This window comes from Vicugna pacos, chromosome 18 (genome assembly GCF_048564905.1).
Source record: "Vicugna pacos chromosome 18, VicPac4, whole genome shotgun sequence".
Taxonomy (NCBI): domain Eukaryota; kingdom Metazoa; phylum Chordata; class Mammalia; order Artiodactyla; family Camelidae; genus Vicugna; species Vicugna pacos.
Window position 1 is genome coordinate 23,032,124 of NC_133004.1, and position 23,160 is coordinate 23,055,283.

At 38.7% G+C, this 23,160-nt stretch overlaps 1 protein-coding gene across 9 annotated transcripts in view; it reads left to right on the forward strand.

Moving 5' to 3' along the window:
• The first annotated feature begins 2,604 nt into the window (after positions 1-2,604).
• The window catches only part of LOC102543461 (ankyrin repeat domain-containing protein 26-like), a 66,453-nt gene continuing 45,897 nt past the window's right edge, over positions 2,605-23,160 (forward strand). For 7 of the 9 annotated variants that reach the window (XM_072942633.1, XM_072942634.1, XM_072942631.1 and 4 more), the window contains exons 1-5: positions 15,851-16,163; positions 16,826-16,940; positions 17,092-17,265; positions 20,569-20,675; positions 21,988-22,125. In XM_072942633.1, coding sequence (XP_072798734.1) covers positions 15,949-16,163; positions 16,826-16,940; positions 17,092-17,265; positions 20,569-20,675; positions 21,988-22,125 — 749 coding nt within the window. In that variant the 5' untranslated portion in view covers positions 15,851-15,948. Of the gene's footprint in view, positions 2,763-9,509; positions 9,663-12,114; positions 12,221-15,850; positions 16,164-16,825; positions 16,941-17,091; positions 17,266-20,568; positions 20,676-21,987; positions 22,126-23,160 lie in introns of those variants that run through there. The other 2 variants (XM_072942638.1, XM_072942639.1) reach the window with 2 other exon arrangements.

Genomic DNA, 23,160 nt, shown 5'->3' on the forward strand with positions numbered 1-23,160 from the left:
ATAGTAGATGTTCTTTCTCATGGTGGTTTTATAAGACCAGATTATATACCTTTGTTGTTTAAATTAATGAGTTTCCGAGTACTTTGTATTTTGGGAAGTGACAGTATTTTACAAGTGCCCACCATGTGTAACAAGGTGATCAAAATGAATTAAGATGGTTGGGTGTTAGAAAAATCATGGTAGTATTTTCTGACTTTTTTCTAGTTTTATCCAGATATAATTGCTATATAACACTGTAGAAATTTAAGGTGCAAAGCAGAATGATTTGATGTATGTATATATTGCTGGATGATTGCCACAGTTAGTTTTGTTAACATCCATCAGCTCACATAGTTACGGATATTTTTCTTGTGATGAGAACTTTAAGATATGCTCTCCTAGCAAATTTCAAATATACAACACAGTATTAACAGCATCCTCCAAACATTTCAACTTGTTTTAATGTGAAATATAACTCATCCGTAACCATGGTATATGTCGATAAATATGGAAACAGATGTAGTTCTAGATACAAATACAGATATAGAATCAAGGTTTGTGTTAGAATTCAGAAGCCTCTCCATATATTCTAAGAATAGCAAAGGTCAGAGTAGCCAGCAGAACGAAGACAGGTGTTCTCGACAAATCTGTAGAAAGTTGCTGCAGTTTATAAGACTATGTAGGCAGTCCTCACAAACTTCGTTGTTTGGGCCACAAAAGTGAGCAGTTTTCTAGGTAGCCAGCTCTGCAATTCATATCTGTAACTGCCTCAGTAACCCCTTCTTCCCTCCTGAGAGACACGTTTTGTGATGCCACTTGTCATTGACAAAATTTAGAAGAGAATAAAGTGATGGTGAATTGCCCAGAGACTATCCAGGACAGACACACATACACAAAATACTACAAAATAAAAACTGCTGAGCAATAAATTAAAAAGCAATCAGCAGTGTGTCACTCAGATAAAAAATGAGTAGCAGTTGCATTTCCAGCATCCATGAAGATCCTCTCATGGTCCCTCGTAACTATTCTCTTTCCACCCAAGAGGTAATCATAAGTAAGTGTTATGTAGTAATCGCTTCCTTAACATTTCTTTATTGTTTTGCCAATACAAGAATTCTTAAATACGATAGTTTAAAGTATCAAATTTGATCATTATATAAATGGAGTCTTAAAGTATATGTTCTTAATATCTTGCTTTCGTGTACTTTTTTATTTAAGCTTTTTTTATTGAGTTATAGTCGTTTTACAGTGTTGTGTCAAATTCCAGTGTGGAATTTGAATATACATGAACATACATAGATTCATTGTCACATTCTCTTTCACTGTCAGCCACCCCATGATCCTGTATATATTTCCCTGTGCTCCACAGTACAATCTTATTTATCTGTTCTACATTTTGAAGTGTCAGTCTGTCCCTTCCCACTCCCCGTCCCCCTGTCAACCACAAGTTTGTATTCTATGTCTATGAGTCTGTTTCTGTTTTGTATTTATGTTTTTTGTTTTTTTGTTTTTTTTAGACTCCACGTATGAGTGATCTCATACGGTATTTTTCTTCCTCTTTCTGGCTTACTTCACTCACAATGACATTCTCCAGGAACATCCATGTTGCTGCAAATGGCATTATGTTGTTGTTTTTGTTTATGGCTGAATAGCATTCCATTGTATAAATACACCACATCTTCTTTATCCAGTCATCTGTTGATGGACATTGAGGCTGTTTCCATGTCTTGGCTATGCTTTCATTTACTAAATAATACTTTTGTGAAATTCATTCATGTTGCTTTGTATAGCAGATATCTGTTCATTTTTTTCCTAATTTTTTTTTTGTGTGATAAAACACACCATTTACCAACTTGACCATTTTTAACTGTTCAATTCCTCAGATAAGCTCTCTGCTCCTTTTTCTGTCTTCTTCTTCCCTTTTTGGGTTTCCCAGACTATGTATATTGTTCCATTTGATAGTGTCCCATAAATCCCTTAGGCTCTTTTCATTTTTCTTTATTCTTATTTTTTGCTCCTCTGACTCGATAATTTTAAACGATCTATCTCCACATCCACTATTTTCTCCTCTATTTGATGAAGTCTGATGCTGAACACCTTTAATCCATTTTTCAATTCGTTTATTGTATTTTACAGCTCCAGAGTTTTTCCTCTTATTGTTTGCATCTCTTTATGATATTCTCATTTTGTTCATAAATCATTTCCTAATTTTGCTTATTTGTCTGTCTACATTTTCCTTTTGGTTTTTGAGTAAACTTAAGGCGGTGTTTTGAAGTCTTTGTGTAGTTGGTTAGAAGTCTGAATTGCTCTAGGGTTAGTTTCTGGATGTTTATTTTGTTCCTTTGAATGGGCTGTTTCCCTGTTTCTTTATGTACCTGTGATTTTTACTGAGACTTGGGAATTTGAAAAAGCAGCCATTTGTCCAGCTTTTATGGAATAGCTGTGTATAGAGGAAGACCTTCACTTATCAGCTCAGTTTAAAGGGAGGGGGCGGGGCCGGGCAGGGCCGGGGGGGGGGGCTCCGGAAGGGCCTCGGGGTGGGGGCGGGGCCGGGCAGGGCCAGGCGGCTCCGGAAGGGCCTCGGGGACGGGGCGGGGCCGGGTGGCTCCGGAAGGGCCGCGGGGGCTTACGCGGCGTCCAGGGTTCTCGTCCGCTTGTCTTGGGGCGGCTTCGGTACCGCACTTTCTGGAAGAAGGCAGGCCGCCTCGCTGCGCTGGCGTTTTCACCCTGAGACTCAGCCAGCTCCCCGGGGTGGGGTCGCGGTGGAGACAGAGCCGGGCGAGGTGAGTGCGGCGGTCCTACGGGCGCCCGTGACCAGCCGGGTGGGCGGCCTCCGCGCGCGGGGTGGTCCCGCCGAGGTCGGGAGCTCAGGGCCGCTTGGCACGAAAGAGCGGGCTGTCTGGTGCCGAGACAGGGAAGGGCCCAGAAGGTTGTCCTCGAGGTGGTGACTGGAAAGGAGGTAGGAGGCTGGAAAGAGGGGCGTCCCCGGTGAGACACGCCCCAGCACAGCGGGACCCTCAGGCGCTCTCAGGTGCTCGTTCCCTGAGATAAATTTATCAAATTGAGGGGGAAGACATAGCAAAACGTTGCAATATATTGACCATTATTTCCTCACTTAGACGTGGCAAGTTCTTTATAAGCGCTATTGATGATGGAACACGTCTCATTTCATGAAATATGTGTATATATAATTTCAACAAATAATTACAAAACCCTAAAATGTTGCTAGCTGCCGCACAAGACAGCAAAAGGATGGCACAGTCCGTAAAGACTGACTGCGAAAAAAATTGAAAGTAGAACTGGAAATTTTAAATTTACATTCAGTATCTCAATAATTGAGGACATTTATGAGAGTAGAAGACAGTGATTGGTTATTGGAACTATAATTTGTAGCCTTGATAGAACTGACAGAGTATTTAAAAATATCAAATCTTTGGGGAATCTTTTATTTTGTATTATTTTTGAAGCTCTTTCTCCAGGCACTGATAGCAAAGGATAAAGAAACAGTTCAAATAACAGCCACTTCACAAGGCTTTGTAAAACTCGTGAAAAATATATTTCAAAAGAAAGAAAAACTCAAGTTATCCCAGGAGTAAATGCTAGTGGGTTCTGTTAATCATTTTTGTTTCCTCGTCTGAGAAGTTTGGGAAGGGAGCCTGAATTGAAATGGGTTGCTAGTTTTGGTTATAATTCAAGGGGCTTTATAATGAAAATTAAGTGGGATTAGAATTTTTAAGTATAACCGAAAAGGCCCTAAAGCAAATGTTTGTGTTACCAAAATAGAAACTTAAAAATGATTACTGGTGACTACTTCTGATATTCAGAATTCAACTACTTTTTTCCCTTGTATCCTCCCATCTTTCTAACCTGAAATGAATATAAAGTATTTTGAGATTTTATGCATGTATGTTAAATATATTCATATACAACTTTGGTATTTGATAACTAAAATTTTTAGAATGTCACCATATGTATCACATAGAAACATACAGGTTTTTCATGAAATGTATTTTCTTCTAGAAGTTAATGAAAGCTTTAAGATTCTCATTCCCAGGACTGTAATAAAGCAGGAAATTTAGTCCCACAGTATTAAGAAAAGGACATCAACTTGATTAATTCATTTTATAAAATGAAAGTATCTGAGATTAAATATCTTTTGAGTTGAATTTTTATTTCAACTCCTATTGTGTATTTTTATTTATTAAATAGCCTTAACTCTCAGGCTCTTTGGTTTGTAATCTTGTTTAATGATCTTATAACTATGTCTTTATTAGTTACTGTTTGAAAGTCTAAAATGAGTCAAAAAGGAACCAATTATTCTATTTTAAATGGTAACCTATTATGTGTGTGTGTGTGTGTGTGTGTAAATAAATATACATATATAGCAAATGCCTAGTAGATTACAATTTAAACTCATCCTAACTATTGATGAAAGTTGTGTTGCATTCCTTGTAATGTTGGCTTTGTTTGGTGTGAAAAGTACTAAGACAGCAAATTCTCAAGCTGTAACATAGCAGCAAGAGAGAACAACCTTTGAAATAGTTTTCAGGAGCCAGAAAGAACACCTACGTAACCTTGCACCGTGTACCTGGCTTGCATATCAAGCACTGAGTGAAGATTTGATTTCTGCTGTTTCAGTTGTCCTACAGTAACAGCCCTTGCCTGCAGTAATAGCCCTTGCCACTGTTAATATAAAAAAGACTTCCAGAATGCATCTCTCTGAGCTATATAGTCTCCCAACAGAAATTACTTTTTAAAAGTTATAGTAGATGTTCTTTCTCATGGTGGTTTTATAAGACCAGATTATATACCTTTGTTGTTTAAATTAATGAGTTTCCGAGTACTTTGTATTTTGGGAAGTGACAGTATTTTACAAGTGCCCACCATGTGTAACAAGGTGATCAAAATGAATTAAGATGGTTGGGTGTTAGAAAAATCATGGTAGTATTTTCTGACTTTTTTCTAGTTTTATCCAGATATAATTGCTATATAACACTGTAGAAATTTAAGGTGCAAAGCAGAATGATTTGATGTATGTATATATTGCTGGATGATTGCCACAGTTAGTTTTGTTAACATCCATCAGCTCACATAGTTACGGATATTTTTCTTGTGATGAGAACTTTAAGATATGCTCTCCTAGCAAATTTCAAATATACAACACAGTATTAACAGCATCCTCCAAACATTTCAACTTGTTTTAATGTGAAATATAACTCATCCGTAACCATGGTATATGTCGATAAATATGGAAACAGATGTAGTTCTAGATACAAATACAGATATAGAATCAAGGTTTGTGTTAGAATTCAGAAGCCTCTCCATATATTCTAAGAATAGCAAAGGTCAGAGTAGCCAGCAGAACGAAGACAGGTGTTCTCGACAAATCTGTAGAAAGTTGCTGCAGTTTATAAGACTATGTAGGCAGTCCTCACAAACTTCGTTGTTTGGGCCACAAAAGTGAGCAGTTTTCTAGGTAGCCAGCTCTGCAATTCATATCTGTAACTGCCTCAGTAACCCCTTCTTCCCTCCTGAGAGACACGTTTTGTGATGCCACTTGTCATTGACAAAATTTAGAAGAGAATAAAGTGATGGTGAATTGCCCAGAGACTATCCAGGACAGACACACATACACAAAATACTACAAAATAAAAACTGCTGAGCAATAAATTAAAAAGCAATCAGCAGTGTGTCACTCAGATAAAAAATGAGTAGCAGTTGCATTTCCAGCATCCATGAAGATCCTCTCATGGTCCCTCGTAACTATTCTCTTTCCACCCAAGAGGTAATCATAAGTAAGTGTTATGTAGTAATCGCTTCCTTAACATTTCTTTATTGTTTTGCCAATACAAGAATTCTTAAATACGATAGTTTAAAGTATCAAATTTGATCATTATATAAATGGAGTCTTAAAGTATATGTTCTTAATATCTTGCTTTCGTGTACTTTTTTATTTAAGCTTTTTTTATTGAGTTATAGTCGTTTTACAGTGTTGTGTCAAATTCCAGTGTGGAATTTGAATATACATGAACATACATAGATTCATTGTCACATTCTCTTTCACTGTCAGCCACCCCATGATCCTGTATATATTTCCCTGTGCTCCACAGTACAATCTTATTTATCTGTTCTACATTTTGAAGTGTCAGTCTGTCCCTTCCCACTCCCCGTCCCCCTGTCAACCACAAGTTTGTATTCTATGTCTATGAGTCTGTTTCTGTTTTGTATTTATGTTTTTTGTTTTTTTGTTTTTTTTAGACTCCACGTATGAGTGATCTCATACGGTATTTTTCTTCCTCTTTCTGGCTTACTTCACTCACAATGACATTCTCCAGGAACATCCATGTTGCTGCAAATGGCATTATGTTGTTGTTTTTGTTTATGGCTGAATAGCATTCCATTGTATAAATACACCACATCTTCTTTATCCAGTCATCTGTTGATGGACATTGAGGCTGTTTCCATGTCTTGGCTATGCTTTCATTTACTAAATAATACTTTTGTGAAATTCATTCATGTTGCTTTGTATAGCAGATATCTGTTCATTTTTTTCCTAATTTTTTTTTTGTGTGATAAAACACACCATTTACCAACTTGACCATTTTTAACTGTTCAATTCCTCAGATAAGCTCTCTGCTCCTTTTTCTGTCTTCTTCTTCCCTTTTTGGGTTTCCCAGACTATGTATATTGTTCCATTTGATAGTGTCCCATAAATCCCTTAGGCTCTTTTCATTTTTCTTTATTCTTATTTTTTGCTCCTCTGACTCGATAATTTTAAACGATCTATCTCCACATCCACTATTTTCTCCTCTATTTGATGAAGTCTGATGCTGAACACCTTTAATCCATTTTTCAATTCGTTTATTGTATTTTACAGCTCCAGAGTTTTTCCTCTTATTGTTTGCATCTCTTTATGATATTCTCATTTTGTTCATAAATCATTTCCTAATTTTGCTTATTTGTCTGTCTACATTTTCCTTTTGGTTTTTGAGTAAACTTAAGGCGGTGTTTTGAAGTCTTTGTGTAGTTGGTTAGAAGTCTGAATTGCTCTAGGGTTAGTTTCTGGATGTTTATTTTGTTCCTTTGAATGGGCTGTTTCCCTGTTTCTTTATGTACCTGTGATTTTTACTGAGACTTGGGAATTTGAAAAAGCAGCCATTTCTCCAGTTTTTATGGAGTAGCTCTGTATGGAGGAAGACCTTCACTTATCAGCTCAGTTTAAAGGCTCCATGTCCTTTCATATCTTTTCCAGGAAGGATGCATCTTGTCTGGCCTTTGCATGTGCTTTTTTTTTTTTTTAGGTCCCCATATTTACAGCTGCTTTTAAGGGTCTCATCCCTGATTTCTCCCCGTCACCTTAGATTTCTATTTTATTTGTATGCCCATAAGCTCGTTCCCCAAGGTTCCTGTCGGACTGTAGATTACATGTAGCTCCAGCATGTCAAGTACCTAAACTCTCCCACCACTCTCATCACTGGTCTGAGTCAAGCAAGACAGAAATAACGCCCTCAACCAACCCCTAGAATGGGACAAGAAAATTTCATCCTTGTCTTTCTGTCGAAGGCAGGAGGTGAGAATTAAGCTGTTTCCTCCAGGTCACACAGAGATGTAATATGAAGGAGGTGGTGCAAGTGTGAGCAGAATACCACAAATTTCCTGCCGGTTTGAATGCAGGTGCTTCTTTGTGGGGTGTTCCTAACCATTTTCTAGAGCTCTCAGAAAGCTGTTTTGGGTCATAAATTGTTATTTGTTCAGTGCCATTTGGCTCACCTTAGATCTGTACTGTTTTTGTTCAAATATATTTAAAATATGTTTTTACAATTGTTCTTATATATCTAATAATCTTATATCTTGTCTTAAATGGAACTTGTAAGAGATTCTTTTATCCTGCTTATTCCTTCATTTAGAAATGCAGATTTTATCCTAATTTTCACTACAATTTTGCGAAACTTATTAATTATAATAATTTTTGCACAGAGTTTTTGAAGGGGTATTTCTACCTTCAAACTGAGAATATCTCCAAGTAGTAAAATTTTTCCTCCCTTTTTATTCCTTACACATTCTTTCTTTTATCTTTTATGCTATAAAGATCGTGACTACTGTTAAATTTTTAATGAGAAATATATGGGTCCTTGAATGGTATATCATCTCAAAGATAAAGCTTTCAACATTTTACCATAAATTATGATGCTTGCTCTAAGTTCTTTATGTTTAACACTAATTATATAAGCAAAATCCTATATATTTCCCTTTTTGGCATAGCATGAGAGTGTTAAATTTTAAAAATATCTTATATGTATCTCTGAGGAATGTGTTTCTTCTTTATCCTAATACTGTAGTAAATTACCTTTCATTTCTTGAATGTCAACTTGGTTTTGAGGTATCATACCTTTAATATATTTAAAATTTTATTTTACGCTTAAAAGTAGCTTATTACTTTTCTTTCTTACAAAGTTAATGTCAGGATTTTGTATCAAGATTATGTTTGACCTCATAAAACAAGTAGTTTCTCACTTATGTACTGTACCCTGTAAGTCTGATGCATTTTATGCCTTAGTTCAGAATGTGTTATTGGAATAATAACTTCCTTAAACTTTGCAGTTTTGGTCAAGAATTCTCTGTGCCATTTCCCTGAGCCAAAGCAGGTTCATATTCAAGGCATCCCCCGACATCCATGATTCACTCGTCAGAAAACATTACCGGAGAGTTGCTTTATTTAGGAGTAAGAGTCCTCTAATAACTTAATACAAATGGTGTAACCCTTCAGTGTTTTCTAGATTCTCACAAGCTTGGAACAGTAGTTGTTTAATATAGCCTTCATTTTCCAAGGCCAGAGCCAGCTTTTCCCTATCGATAGGTGAGGAGAGAACTGAGGTCACTAAGTCAGCAATCTCTTCAAGTTTATTGAGTTCACATGTGGGCAGGTCAGTCAGATGACTTGTTTCAGGCATTTCTTCAAATCATTCTTGTGGTTCATCAGTGAGGTCCTGTGTGGCTTCACTGGTTGATTCTTACCTTGAACCTGACAGATTTTTTCCGAGATCTCATCACAGCTAGCTTTTTCCTGAAAACTTATTGCCAGAGCAGTTTTCAGCTTCTGACCAAACAGTTAATGTATCCTGTTGTCTCTGATATGCAGTGTTCGGATTTATCTTTGATTCCAAGAGCAGTGATCCATTGGACTCTGCCGGGTCCAGCAGCGACATCCCCTTGAGCTCCACGGAAGTGGAGGAGACGTGCCCGGGGCCTGGGTCTTCCCGCTGCCGATCGTCGTCAGGGTGTGGACCTTCGCTCTCCGCGCGTGTGTGACGTGGCGGCTGCTGTGCCCGCGGCTGCAGCCGCCGCCTCCCCGCTCGCTGTGCCGCGCCGCTCAGCCTGGAGAGACGGTAGCGGCGGCCGCTCCGGAGACGCCCGAGATCACTGTGGCTCCCAAGGCTCAGCCGCAGGAAGGGGCAACGGGAACCAAGGAGACCTTTCAGCCCGAAGTCCCGGTCCCCCCTCGCTTCGCCTCTGCACATGCCCACCCTCCCCGCCCTTTGCCCCCGGAGGTCGCTCTGCCGCCGCCGCCGGTCCGTCGGTCTTGTGACCCGACCCCTGTCTCCTCCTTTCTCCTTTCCTATCGTGTTCCCGTTGAAGAAAAAGATACATCGCAGCTTCATTACACATACTGCCTTTCAATACGTGTATGCACTGTAATTTTTTTCACAAATATTCTTATTCCTTTTACCCCACCTTCTAAATCAGAGAATGTTCTAAAAGTGAAAAAAATAGAATTCATGTCTTTTAAATTCTACCCTTAACCATTTCATGTGGTAACTACAGTATTAAAAACTGAGATATTTTGATATGAGTCATACTCATTCTGGTTTTGTTTCCAAATAATCACATTAAATTTTTTTCACAGATATATTCGTAAGTGAATAATGTATGCTTTCTAGGAAATATATTAAGTTTGAATCCACTTATCTCACTATGCTCAAGAATTTATTATTTAGTATCAATTTAATTAAAACTCACAATGTTGATTTAAGTCACAAAGTAGGGATTTAAATTAGATGCTGTCATAAATTGCAAGGTAATTTCCCTTCAGTCAAGATTTGCTGTTTTTAAATCACTTTTTCGTTTCATAAATGGTGGAGATATTTATCACAAATACCTTGTAATGATAAATAATTCTCTGCAAATAGAATACACATATGTATATCTGTATTTGTATCTGTATCTATATGTATCTGTAGTTAGATATTACTCCTGCTAAGTGACATCCCACTACCAAGAAAAAAGACCTCAAAAATACTTTTTATAGTCAAAAAGACTATACTCTCTCATGGTATCTATGAAACTCAGTATGTGTCTTGCCATTTTAATAGGAAAATAAGATAATTAAAATAATCTCATTTTGTGAGTTCCTTTTCTATTCCCTTGGCAATGAGACCAAAATAGTTAAAATGTGTTTTTTGGAAGGAAGACTGTAAATATTATTTTAAATGAAACCTCAATATTTTAAGTACATCCAGGACTGTTCTAGTTGAAGAGATTCGTTCATCATAGTTGTACATGTTCATTTTCCTACACAATTTTTTAAAGAAATATGATTAGAATTTACCCAGCATAAATTCTTTGTTCTCATTACTTGCTACTTTTGGTGGCTGACGTATCTCAGTAAATCAACAGTTATGTAGCTTTAAAAATTCTAATGTTCTGATTGCATGTAAATGATTAATATATTCTGATTTATCTACAATATTTAGATTAACTATAAAATATCATGATTAGATACTTCTTATTAAAATAATACCAGGACTATGAATAAGAATGCTTAAGTAAATGCATTTGGAGAGCGTGCTCACTGATGTTTAAAAAGGATGTTTCCTAATATAAATGCAAACAGCAGACAGTTTTAAATGCCTTTGTGAAAAGCAATATTAATAATCTGAGATTTAATTTTTTACTTGTTATCTCTTATGATCATACTTTCATTGAGAATACAGAATTATGAGAAAGCAAGAGTTAATACAAGTGTAAAGTATAGAGTTATTTTACTGTTTTTAGTTTTATCTAAAAAATATATTGTTTTAGTCTTTACATTTTATTATGTAAAAACCAAACATCTTGGAAAATCAGGAGAGGATAAAAATCCTTATATAATATTTTTCTGGTAATATAAAATATTACGTGACCAAATTTGAATTATGTATTAGAATTTATTTTTAATAATTCTAGCTTTTAAACCTTTGTTTAGCTTACAAACAATTCATTTTAACCACCCAGTCAAGACTTTTCCCTAGAAGTAATGCTTCAAATAATCAAGACATACAAGCTTAGGTTTGTTTTCAGAGATGTCCTTCAGAGTGTTACTTATGAGGATGAAGATTCTGGAGGAAAAAAAGTAATAGTCAATAATATAGAAATGTTTGACTTACGTGTTGCATACATGAATCACATACTAAGTAAGAATCAAATTTTGGTTAATAGTGGTAAGTGAAATGTTAATGACACAAGTCAGATGAAGTTCAGAAGTACAGGTCTATATATAAGCCTGCTTATTAGTTACATGAGTACAAGTCTCTGTCTATAAGCATAAGCACACGTACACATACACATATATGTATACATACACACACACACATACACGTTGATGAAAATAAATCTTGGAAAGAACTATGCAAAATATTAATAGGAGACTTAAGGTTGTTTTTCAAATTAAATATAACATCCAAACATAGTAAATACTCATAGCCATTGAGTTCTACAGTGCTCATAAACTTATCCCATCCTCCCTCCACTTGCAGCTCAGTTTACAGATACTGGTAAAGGATACATCAAAAATGTTCACAGTTTTAAATTCAGGTAATACACAGTAATAGTATTAACCTATAAATTGAGGTTAAAGAAACATTGTTAAATATTAAAATATAATAAGACTTACATGGTTGAATGTTTTAATTTGAATGTATTTATTGCTTGGATTCAGTGGGAAAAAAGTATAGGGCTAACCCATCAGAAATTAATTGATGAATAAATTCATAGAAGAGTACTTATAAAGAATAGATGAACTGAGGGACAAATGAAAGTTTTGGCCTTGGTGGGGAGAAATGATTCTAAGAATAGACTTTGTGACTTTTGTGCTTGAAGGTATACATTGGACTAGAGCATAGAATGCACAGCTTCTCATCAACATACAATGAAGCGCTGTGGAAAAGTGTGGACTTCCTGAATTATGCAGACGGTGTCACATAAGGTAAATTAAAAAGAAAAACATATTTATACTTCAGTATTTGTAATAGATAAAGATTTCATATATCTACATATTATACATTTTATACTTTTCCAGTTTGCATCTTATTTTCAGTTGGTATCTTATTTTGTTATTCGCTTGATCCAAACTAAGGTATCTGAAACTGTGGATGTGTATAAATTAGTATCATATTTGAACATAACATTATTAGCAAAAGAGTAGAGGAAGTAATAGGAACAGTTTTGTGAAGAAGATTGAAGATTACAGGAGATTACTTTCTATTTCCACTAATTCTTTCTTTTAATGGTGCACACACACACAAGACTGAACACATAAAATGTGCTGAGAAAATTCCTAAACTGGTATCAAAAAGAAAGTTTTCCACAAACACACTACTCCTGTATCTCAATCCTTCACTTTGATGACTTTATGCTCTTTTAGTCATCTCTTTTTTTAATTAGTCACTTTTAGTAAACATTTGTTTTTGAGAAACTGTCTTGAGGGAGCTCAGTTGTTGGATTTAGAAGAAAATCAAAGCTTCTGTTATAAATATGTTCTCAGAATACAAGTACTATAATACTAGTATATTACAAAGAATTATATTCAAAGAAAACTGTGTTTAAGATTTAAAGGAAAGTATGACAGTGATTCAAGAAATTAATGATAACAGCAAGAGGTAAAAATGACATTAAGAGAAAACAAATGAAGATTTTAAAATTGAAACATTCAATAACTAAAAAACTCACTGTTGGGACTCAACAACACATTAGAGGTGGCAGAAGGAACAATTAGTAAAGTTGAAAACAGGTCAAAAGAGATTATCCAGTCTGACAGACAGTGAAAAATTAAGATAGTTTCTCATAGAACTGTGGTACACCAGTAAGCATGGCAACACACACAAACCTGGCAGACCAGAAGAGAGAGAGAAATACAAAAAAAAATTAGAAGACATAATGCCTGAAAACTTTTTAAATTCAAAGAAAACGTTAATCTGCACACCTAAGTTCAACAAACATTACAGAGAACAAACAAGTGATTCACAACTAGACAGCACAGACAGTTGAAAGACAAGGAGAAAACCTTAAAAGCAATGAGCAAAACAATTCATTCTGTGCAGCAAACCATGAGATTAGCAACTGACTCCTTATCAGACATACTACAGAACTCCTTTAAGACCTCGTATTAGTAAACAGTAAACCAAGTGTACGTATTTTGTGGCCTTCATTTAGGAGAGATAAATATCACTTTTCTGGTGTGCAGTCAACACCCAAAATGCCTTACTTTATTGGTCTTTGTAACCAAGTGTATGTAAGAAGTCTGGCTTGCCTGGATCTGTATGTGAGCCAAAGCTTGAAGAAATATAGACAATGGTTAAGTGAGAATACCAAGGTTGGTAACCTGAAGAAAATCATACACACAATTTGGCTTAAGATGTAGCTGGTGAGCCAGAGTACCAGAGCATGGAAGAAATAGGCAGGCAGGAACCTAGTTCAGTGATTAGATGAATGCAGATCACCTGGAAAGACGGGAGTAGCATAAATGGCCCATGAATAGATATTTTTTCACTAAAGCATGATGCACAGCACAGCATGTACATAAGCTGACTCATTTCAATTATCAGAGCTGTAGTGACAACACAAGGACGTACTCCTTTAACAGTAAGTAAAGGGGAATCTACCTACAAGACTGGAGTATCAGCACAATGTACAGAAGAATAGGAGGGCAAAATACATATAATTTTCAAAAGACTGGGATGTGCTGCAGTGTTATTAAATGTCATGGAAAAGGTAAGAAGTGTGAAAAATCTTTACATGGTCACTATCAAGAAAGCGGTGAAAGTACTAGGAAAATAATCCATAATTTAAAGAGAAAGTTTTGAGAATTTTGAGAGTAGTGAGCAAATGTATACCAAGAGTAGGGCAGGAACATGAGAGGGCAGGCCCAGGAGAGGGTGGGTACAGGAGAAGGCCGGCCCGGGAGAAGTCCTATCAGACTTCCAAGAGATGACGTTGAGAGGCAGTGGGTATTTGAGTCTGGAATACAGGAGGGAGGTCTGGATTGGAAATGGCAGTTTGGAAGTTACCAACTTGTAGAGAATACATAAAGCCCTAAGGCTGTTGGGGGTGGCAGCAGAAAGTAGTAGAGGCTGGAAGACTGAGCCTCAGGGGTGCTGTGTGCCAGCAGTCAGGGGCTGGGACTGAGAAGACCGGCCAGGGCCGTGGGAGGAAACCAGAGCAGCCTGAGACCCAGGAAGACCCTTGAGGAAAGGGCTTGAGGAAGCCGGGGAGAGCAGCGGTGGGAAGTGTGGCTGCCGGGCCGTGGGAGGGGAGGACAGAGCTCCCCGTGGAGTCAGCACCTGGTGGGTGATGGGTGACCCTGCCGTGAGCAGTCGCAGTGAGTGGACACCCTTGGTTGGATGGAAAATGAGAGGAGTCAGAGGAAGCGAATGGGAACAGCTCCTTTGCAGGGGCAGGAGGCGTGTGTGCCGGAGAGCAGAGAGATGGGGCCGCAGCTGGAGGGTGAACGCATCTTTGTTTTTTAAGATGAGGGAAATAACAGTGTATGCTAAAAGATAGGGTAAAAGGGTAAATAAATTAGTAACAGCACATTCACTTAGGTCAGGGGAGTTGCAGGTGAGGGCAGGTGTGGGCACAGAAATGCCCCTGAGAGAGTCAGCTTCAAAACACTTGCCAGGTCCAGTCCACTCAAGACCAGCTCCCAGGAGTGTCAGCCACTTAGGAACTCTACCGCCCCCTGCAGTTTTGATCCTGGCAGGGCCAGAAGCCATAATTAGCCAGCTGAGGGAGGAAGGATGGAGTTAGGCAGGAAGAGGAGGTCTGCCCTGCCTTCCACCCCTCCTGCAAGTGGTCAGCCAGCAGCGTGGCCTCGCTGAGTAACTGATGTGGTGTTTTCATAGTTACGTGATTAAAAAGTTCTCAAATGTTATACCATGCTCCCAAATAAACCTTGGGTTGATTCAAGATTTAATTGGTGGAAATAAAAGCAAAAAATAAAGTGAAGAAAGTGTGTAAACATAAGGCTGAGCCACAGAGCAGGGTCAACAGGCATGCGGAAACATGTTTTCGTTTCATCTGGAGAGCGTGTATTGGTTTCTGAAGTTTGTACTTAATGATACATATTGCCACAATCTCTGAAACCATGAAAACAGCTTTCTGCTGTTTGCATGTGCTAAATTCCCTGGAGACTGGCTGGGGCCCAGAGGGATGGGGAAAGGAATAAACTGAGGGATAAGGAGATTTAGAGATTTTTGGTGGGGAGCGCTCTGGGGGACTAGGCCTTCAGCATCCTGTGGTTCCACCCCACTCTAACCACAGTTGCATACAAACATGACTTTCTCAGGGGCAAGCCTCACTTCTGGAAATGTCCCAAAACACTCAGCCACCTAGCACCAACATTTGAACGGAATCCAAAATGGCCCACAAGCAGTTGCAGAGATTTGAAATGCGTTAGGCTCCCGCGTGCGCACTGGGCACACTGGGCCTCTGGGCCTCTGTGCACACTCACTGGGACACTGGCTCTGGAGGGACAGTTGAGGGTCAGTGCTGTTGCTAGGCTACGAGTGTTCCAGACCAAACATTCCGAGCCGTTGAGCTTTGCAGCCAAGGTGTGGCAGCGAGACCTCTGTGGCTTTTCTGTAGCGCCAGCGCTGAGATCGGGAGGCGGCAAGAGGCCAGGAGGGAAGTGAGCGGTGTCGGAAGGCGATAAGCCAGATGAAGAAGAGACTCGTGAAGTTAGTGAGCTGGGTGGGCGTCAGCACCCACCAGAAAGCGCGCAGGGATCATGAGAAGCCCGTGCCTGGGTATCACGTCGATGTGAGCGAGCTGAAGGAGTTCCACAGAGCCGCATATTTAGGTGACAGGTGTACAGTGGAGGAGTTGCTGACATACAAGAGAAATGTCGTAGACAGCAGAGACAGGAAGAACAGGTAACAGCGGTGGGACGGGCCTGGGAGGAGCTGCCAACTATGGTTAAGACATGAATTTTAAATTGCCTTCCCACGTCAGAGATGTTGAAGTGTGAGACAAGGAGCATGTTAGAATCACTGAAGTACAGCGTTCTCTCTCATCCTTGCAGCAGCAAAGTAGATACACTATCATTTTACTTAATTGAAATGTTGTCTTTGTAAAATAGTAACGGTAACAATTATAATATAACCAACAATTATTGAGCTATTATTTTGTGCAAGGAGCTGCCCGACATTTTGCATAGCTTTTCATTTAAGCATCACAGTGGGGTCCTGTAAGATAACTACTACTTCACGCCCATTTTGTTGATGAGGAAATTGAGGCACAGACAGGCTAAGTGAGAGCTAATAAGTGACAGTGTTAAAGTAGAAGCCAGACCCAAGTTGAGCTGAATCTCAACGGCATGCCCTTTCTATTCAAACAGGTAGTTCTTCCATTAATGCGGTGAGTAATAAGAGCTAATAAATACTGTTCTTTCCCCATAGAAAGAACTAAGATACGACTAAATGTTAGTTTTAAAGGGGTAGGAATAGCATGCTGTTGAATGTTTACCATTACATGAGTAACTGTGTCTTCGAACTAGTACGCTCTAATTTGCTAAAAAGTCCTCTCATGTTCGCAGGACTGCCCTACACTTAGCCTGCGCCAGCGGCCAGTCACCAGTGGTGGATCTCCTTACACGGTGGTGGTGTGATCTGAATGCTCGTGACAAGGAAGGCAAGACAGCTCTCATCAAGGTGTGTAGCAGCACGTGCGATGGATTGGATTTAATTACTTAGAATAAAAATGAATTTATCTGTTTTAAATATAACAAGCTGCTGGAACTTGAGGAATGTTAACTTGGAATGCCTAGCACTTACAGTCTGTTTCTTGGTGTGATACCAACAGGCTGTACAGTGCCGGAAAGAAGCGTGTGTCACTATCCTGCTGAAACGGGGTGCTGACCCAAATCTTGCGGACGACTGTCAAAACACTGCTCTGCATTACGCCGTCTTGGCTGGAAATACATCAATTGCAGCAGAGCTGCTCCGCTATGATGCGAATATTGAGGCGATAAACAAGGTATAGCTCAACTGACTTTATTTACAAGATATTTGAAATACAGGGTCTTTTCTAGCTACAGGTGTTTTATTTATAGTAATATGTATACTGAATACAATACATCAGGGCCTGTTATCATGGAAACAACTCCAAAGCCAAGGCCAGAGGCTAGAGGTAGTGCCCACAGAAAGGGCAGAGCTCTGTCTCCCTTGCACCCCAGAAGGAACAACTTCTCATTAGGAAGTACCTGGGAGTGGGTGGTAGGCTCAGAGCCTACAGAAGATGAAGGCTTGTGGGGAGTGAAGTGATGGCAAGGGCAGGCTGCCTGCCTGGGGATGGGTGGGAGGAGGAAGGAACCCAGTACCCAGCAGAGGGAGCTGGGTGACTGCAGCTGGGCAGGGGAGGCAGCAAGCCCCAGGCCCTGAGCACCCCAGGATCCCAGGTTCTTGAACCTGGGCAAGTGAGGTCAGGTCATGTTTGACAGCCAGCAGGGGCATTCATTTGTGCTGGTGGCCACATGGCCCTCTATGTACACCTTCACCTTGGGGTCTTCCATGCTCAGCCTGGTGTAGCTCCTCTGCGGGGCTGTGGCTGTAGGTGGGGAGCAAGTGATGGCGAAACTGGTCCGCCTGCTTTTTCTCCTGGCTCTCCCCTGAAGATTTTGCTTGAATAAATGTACTCAGGTCTAGACACAGGTATTTAGAAATACTTCCCTGAGATTCTGATGCAACCCTTGGTTAAGGACTATTGAATGGATACGTGTAATGCATGTAAATTCACAGATCTCAAAAGTAAGACATTTCTGGAAGAGCGGGGGTTTGAGAGATGCTGCTGCTTTCAGTGCTCTCCTTTGCAGCCATGTTAGCCTGACTTTTACCCATCTCTTCTTTGTGACTGAGGAGTTTATTGGCAATATTACTGGCAGTATCTGTTGCCTTGAAGAATAGCTGCTTTTCCTTTCTAACCACTGATCATTCAGTGGCACTCAGTGTTAGAAACTTGCTTGTTTCTAACAAGCAAGTTAAGTAGAGTCGGATCCTTTAAAGATTTTGCCCCTTTTGTTCCCATCCAGGTCATTAGGTCAACAGGGTTTTTCTGATTGCAGTAATAGGAAATCATGAGCCTTCTTTTGGTTAAAGCTGTGTGACGGACTCTTGCAATCTATCTGTTAGATTCACGAGCCCTAGCATAATCAAGATGACAGTTTTTTTTTAAATTAAAGTCTAATTGATTTAGAGTGTTGAGATAGTTTCTGGTGTACAGCGAAGTGATTCAGTTATATATATATATACTTATTCAGTTACATATATTCTTATTCAGTTATATATACATTCTTATATACACACACACACACACACACTCACTCACTCACTCACTCACTCACTCACTCTTTTCCATTATGGTTTATTACAGGATATTGAGTATAGTTCCCTGTAGTATATACAGTAGGACCTTGTTGTTCATGTACTTTATATGTAGTAATTTGTATCTGCTAGTCCAAAACTGCTAATTTATTCCTCTCCCACCCCCTTTCCCCTTTGGTAACCATCAGTTTGTTTTCTATGTCTGTGAGTCTATTTCTGTTTTGTAAATAAGTTCATTTGTATCGTATTTTAGAATCCACATATTAAGTGATATCCTATGGGATTTCTCTTTCACTTTCTGACTTACCTCACTCAGTATGATAATCTCTAGGTCCTTCCATGTTGCTGCAAATGGCATTATTTCATTCTTTTTTATGGCTGAGTTGTATTGCATTATATATAAGTATACCATGCAAGATGACAGTTTTAAACATCAAGACCCATGACATTAGTAACAAAACAAATTGGAGTTGTTCTAATAATTTAGTTTCGGCCATCTCATGAACTAATTATCCATTTGATTAACAATTGGGGAGAATTAGATACAGGTAGATTGTAGTTTTAGTAGGCATTGGAAAAATTCTTGAAGCAGGTATTATGAGCCTTTTTAAAATGTATTTATTTTACAATCTATTTTTTTAATTGAGGTATAGTCGATGTACTATATTACATGTTACAGGTACATAGTTGAGTGTTTCACAGATTTTTAAGGGTTATGCTCCACTTATGGTTATTATAAACTATTGGCTCTATTCCCCATGTTGTGCAATACATCCTTGTACCTTATTTTATGCCTGATTATTTATACCTCTTAATCTTTAATCCTAATTATCCATTTGATTAACAATCAGGGAGAATTCGATACAGATAGATTGTAGTTTTAGTAGGCATTGAAAAAATTCTTGAAGTGGGTATTATGAGTCTTAATCACAATTTTTATTACATGTTGGGGCCCAGTGTTTTTGTGCATAAGACATATGATTCTAAAGAAGGTCAAGGTTTTACATGCAAATACTTGATTTATACCCAACTGTTTGGAAACACAGCAAACATAAAAACACAAGTGGCCTATAGACTAAACATGCCTGGATATGTTGTCTGTCTCCACATATTGAGTCAACATTTAAAATTTAGGAGACTTGTGTAGAAATCTACACTTCAGAACTTCTAAAGAATCAAATCTGGTCCCCCTTGAGCCCAGGCCTATGTGGTCTGCTTCGCAGAGGTGGCCCCTTCTCGGTGGGGCGTGTGTTCTCCAGTTTGCTGCCTCACTTGTGACCTTCACTTACTCAGGCCACCTATGTTGCCTCTGTAAGCATTTGAATTCCCAATTCCTGTTGTATATTTTGATAAATATTTCAAGATTTTAAAGACAGTCTATATTAATTTATAGTCTACTTCGTATTTTATAATAATCCCTTAAGAGTGGGATGGAATTTTTTAAATTAGAATTTATAAGTTGGTTTAAGAAAAACTTTTTCTTTACATGCAAATAATCATATTCCCACTGGAATGTCTGAAAGCCTAATGAGATTAGTCATAGTTGTAATTGGATAGGTTATGCATGTTGCAGACAGTATGGTATCTTTCTCCTCAGCGTGGCTTGTTAGAAGTGTAGTTGATTCAGTAGCTAAATGGTTCTCTCTGGAGCAGTGTTTAGAGTGTCAGGAGTAGTAGTAGGTAACTAGAGAATGCCTGACACACGCTGCAATAGAAGCGAAGATTCTTGGAACCAGCAAGTGTCTGAAGTGAGTTTCAGAGAATGACTTCACAGGGAAACGTTGGAAGAGGTCAAGAAGGAACCTTTTAAAGTGAAGGAGCACAGAGGGGTGAGGAGGAAGGGGCTACTTTTTATTTACTTTATGGTGTATGTTTAAGTTCAGAGACTTAAGTTTTTAAATTCAGTTTTGAAATTTATATGTAATTTTGTACATTGTCAACTGTTTTTACTATTTTACAGTATAACTTGACACCATTCTTACTCGTCGTCAGGAAGAACAAAGAAGAAATGGTCAAATTTTTGATAGAGAACGGGGCAAATGTACATGCAGTCGACAAGCTGCAAAGGTACAATAGTTTGTTCTCTCTCTCTCTCTCTCTCTGTTTTTTTAATCTTAATGTTCTAGAGTAGTAACAGCCAATCAGAAAGATTAACCTAATAAGAAGAGGATTAACTTAGAATCAACACATCATCAGTTAGGTAGAAAAGCAATTATTCTGCCTGGTGTCACAAAGAGCAGTATGCAGCAGGATTCATCTTCCTTTATGATAGTGACTGATGTCATTTGCAACCTGATTGTTTTGGTCATACAATCTTACAAGAGTTCAGGGATTTCATTTTAGTTTTATTAGTATGGACTCTAATTTTAATTTACCTTATGAGACAGTGTTGAATTTCTTCATTCTTTTATAATTTGTTTTAACCTCTTCTTGGTATATATTTTTTTCTTAAAAGATGCATATTAAACAAAGAGGAGTTTGTTTTGTCTTTTGGATGACTCTGCTTTAAATTACTTTCTTTGAGGGATACTGATGTTATTAGGTTATCACTAAGTGAGTATCACTAAGAGAGTAACTATTACCAGATACTGTGGGCTCATCAGTTTGCATCCTTTTTCATTTCTAGTACATTTTGATGTTTTTATTTTTAATTGATAATGGTAGAAGGAAGAAAAATAGCTTTCATTATAGAATAAACATTCCCTTTAAAGAAGACAAGTCATTGGTGGATGATAAAGAGGAAAGAGCTGGGCTTTAGAGTCAGATGAGGTTGAATTCCCAGCTCTCCTGCTGGTCAGGTGTGTTACCTGGGGGACATGACTTACTACCAACCAATATGTTTCCTGACATGTAAAGGAGGGTCGTAGTCCATCCTTCAAGGGTGATTGTGCCTAAGAAAGACCGTACGTAGGCTGTTCAGGTTAGTGCCGGGCACATGCTTCTCAGCGTGATTAACTGCAGCCGTGACTATTTTTATTGCCATTTTTCTTCATATTACTGTTTTCAGCCTGCAAAGAGCTTCTCCTTACCTGACCTCTAGCTGATTTTAAAGTATTACATTTCAGACTAGGGAAGAAATGGGGAATCCTTTATTTAAATCTTCAGCTACTTCAGATACGTGACCTCAGCATCCTTTCTTGTCCTTCAGAGGACTTTAAATTAGCAACTTGTACTATGTGCTACCCAAGTAAGACAGGAGGCTTCTTTTTTGTCCCTCCGTTTTGGCCTTGGAGGTAATTTGCAGAGATGAGCACTCGAGCATGTACATGGTCAGTTCTCCAGGGGTGGGCTGGATGTTAACTTGGTAAAATAGATCAAATTAACTGTTTAAGTTAAGCTAACTAAGTTCCTAAGAGTGAAGTTGTCTCTTTTATTTTAGATCAGCACTGATGCTTGCTGTACGTCATGACTCACCGGACATAGTCAAGCTGCTTCTTCAGAAAGGTGTTAATGCCGATTTGCTAGATGTACACGGACACTCTGCTGAACAATATGCTTGTTCTAATGGTTTCAAACAGTAAGTGTTTACATTAAAGTGCCAGTTATCTCTAAACTGAGGTTGGAAATGACCTAACTGTGACTTGTTATGTGACAGGTGAGAATTTGTAGTTGGGAGCAGGCACTTTGGGGATGGCAGTGAGACCCTCCACATCATCAGCTGGAAACCAGCAAAAGGCCAGACTAGTGAGATGGAGCAGTGGGCACAGGGTTCTTTATCTCGGGGTTTGTAAGACGTTTATCCTTAGGGTCCTGCTGTTCTCCATTTCATTCCAGTGTAACCCCAATGCATGGGGTACAAATAATGTCACATATCTGATTTTTGTAACTAGTTGTTTGGGTCTTGAAATGTTTGGTAGAGCAGAAAATCCTGTATTTTCCTTTGGAGACTTTCTTCTATAATCTTCCTCTTGAATTTTCCAAGAACCTAAGGAATTCCCTGAGGCCACAGTGACAATCCTCTCCCACAAGGCATTGGGGCAGGGCGAGGGCATTCTAATCATTCTCTTGTTTCCCTTGATTCTGTTGCTGCAGCGTTGGTACTAAAACTGGTTTTAACAGGATCTCCTCGGCAGCTGGGTCTGGGGTCTGGATGTTTCTCTCTAAAGACCTTTAATAAAATTTTCAAAGAAGACAAGGAAAAAGAAACTGGTCCTGCAGTCGGGTCACGATTGACCTCTGCTCCCGGGATGCCTGTGCTGATCCAGTTTCTGCGGTCTTCGTGGCGATGGACACGTAAACTTCAGAGTGACAGCTTGTTTAGTTCTCATACATATGCTTGTATGAGGTCATATATTTATAAATCAGTTTAACTACAAGTTATATAGTAGCTGAGGTGCCCTGAAGTATAAACCACGAAGAACAGCTAATCACCATAATTTGTAACATTTTCTGAAAACTGCCACATTTAAATGTTACACCTAGGAAAAAAACACAGATTGGGTTTTCTTTGGGATTCTCAAATAGTTCCAGCATTAAAGTTGAAGAACAAATTATTCCATTCTTCCACTATTTCTCTGAGCATCTGGGGGATACATTATCTCATTAAATCTTC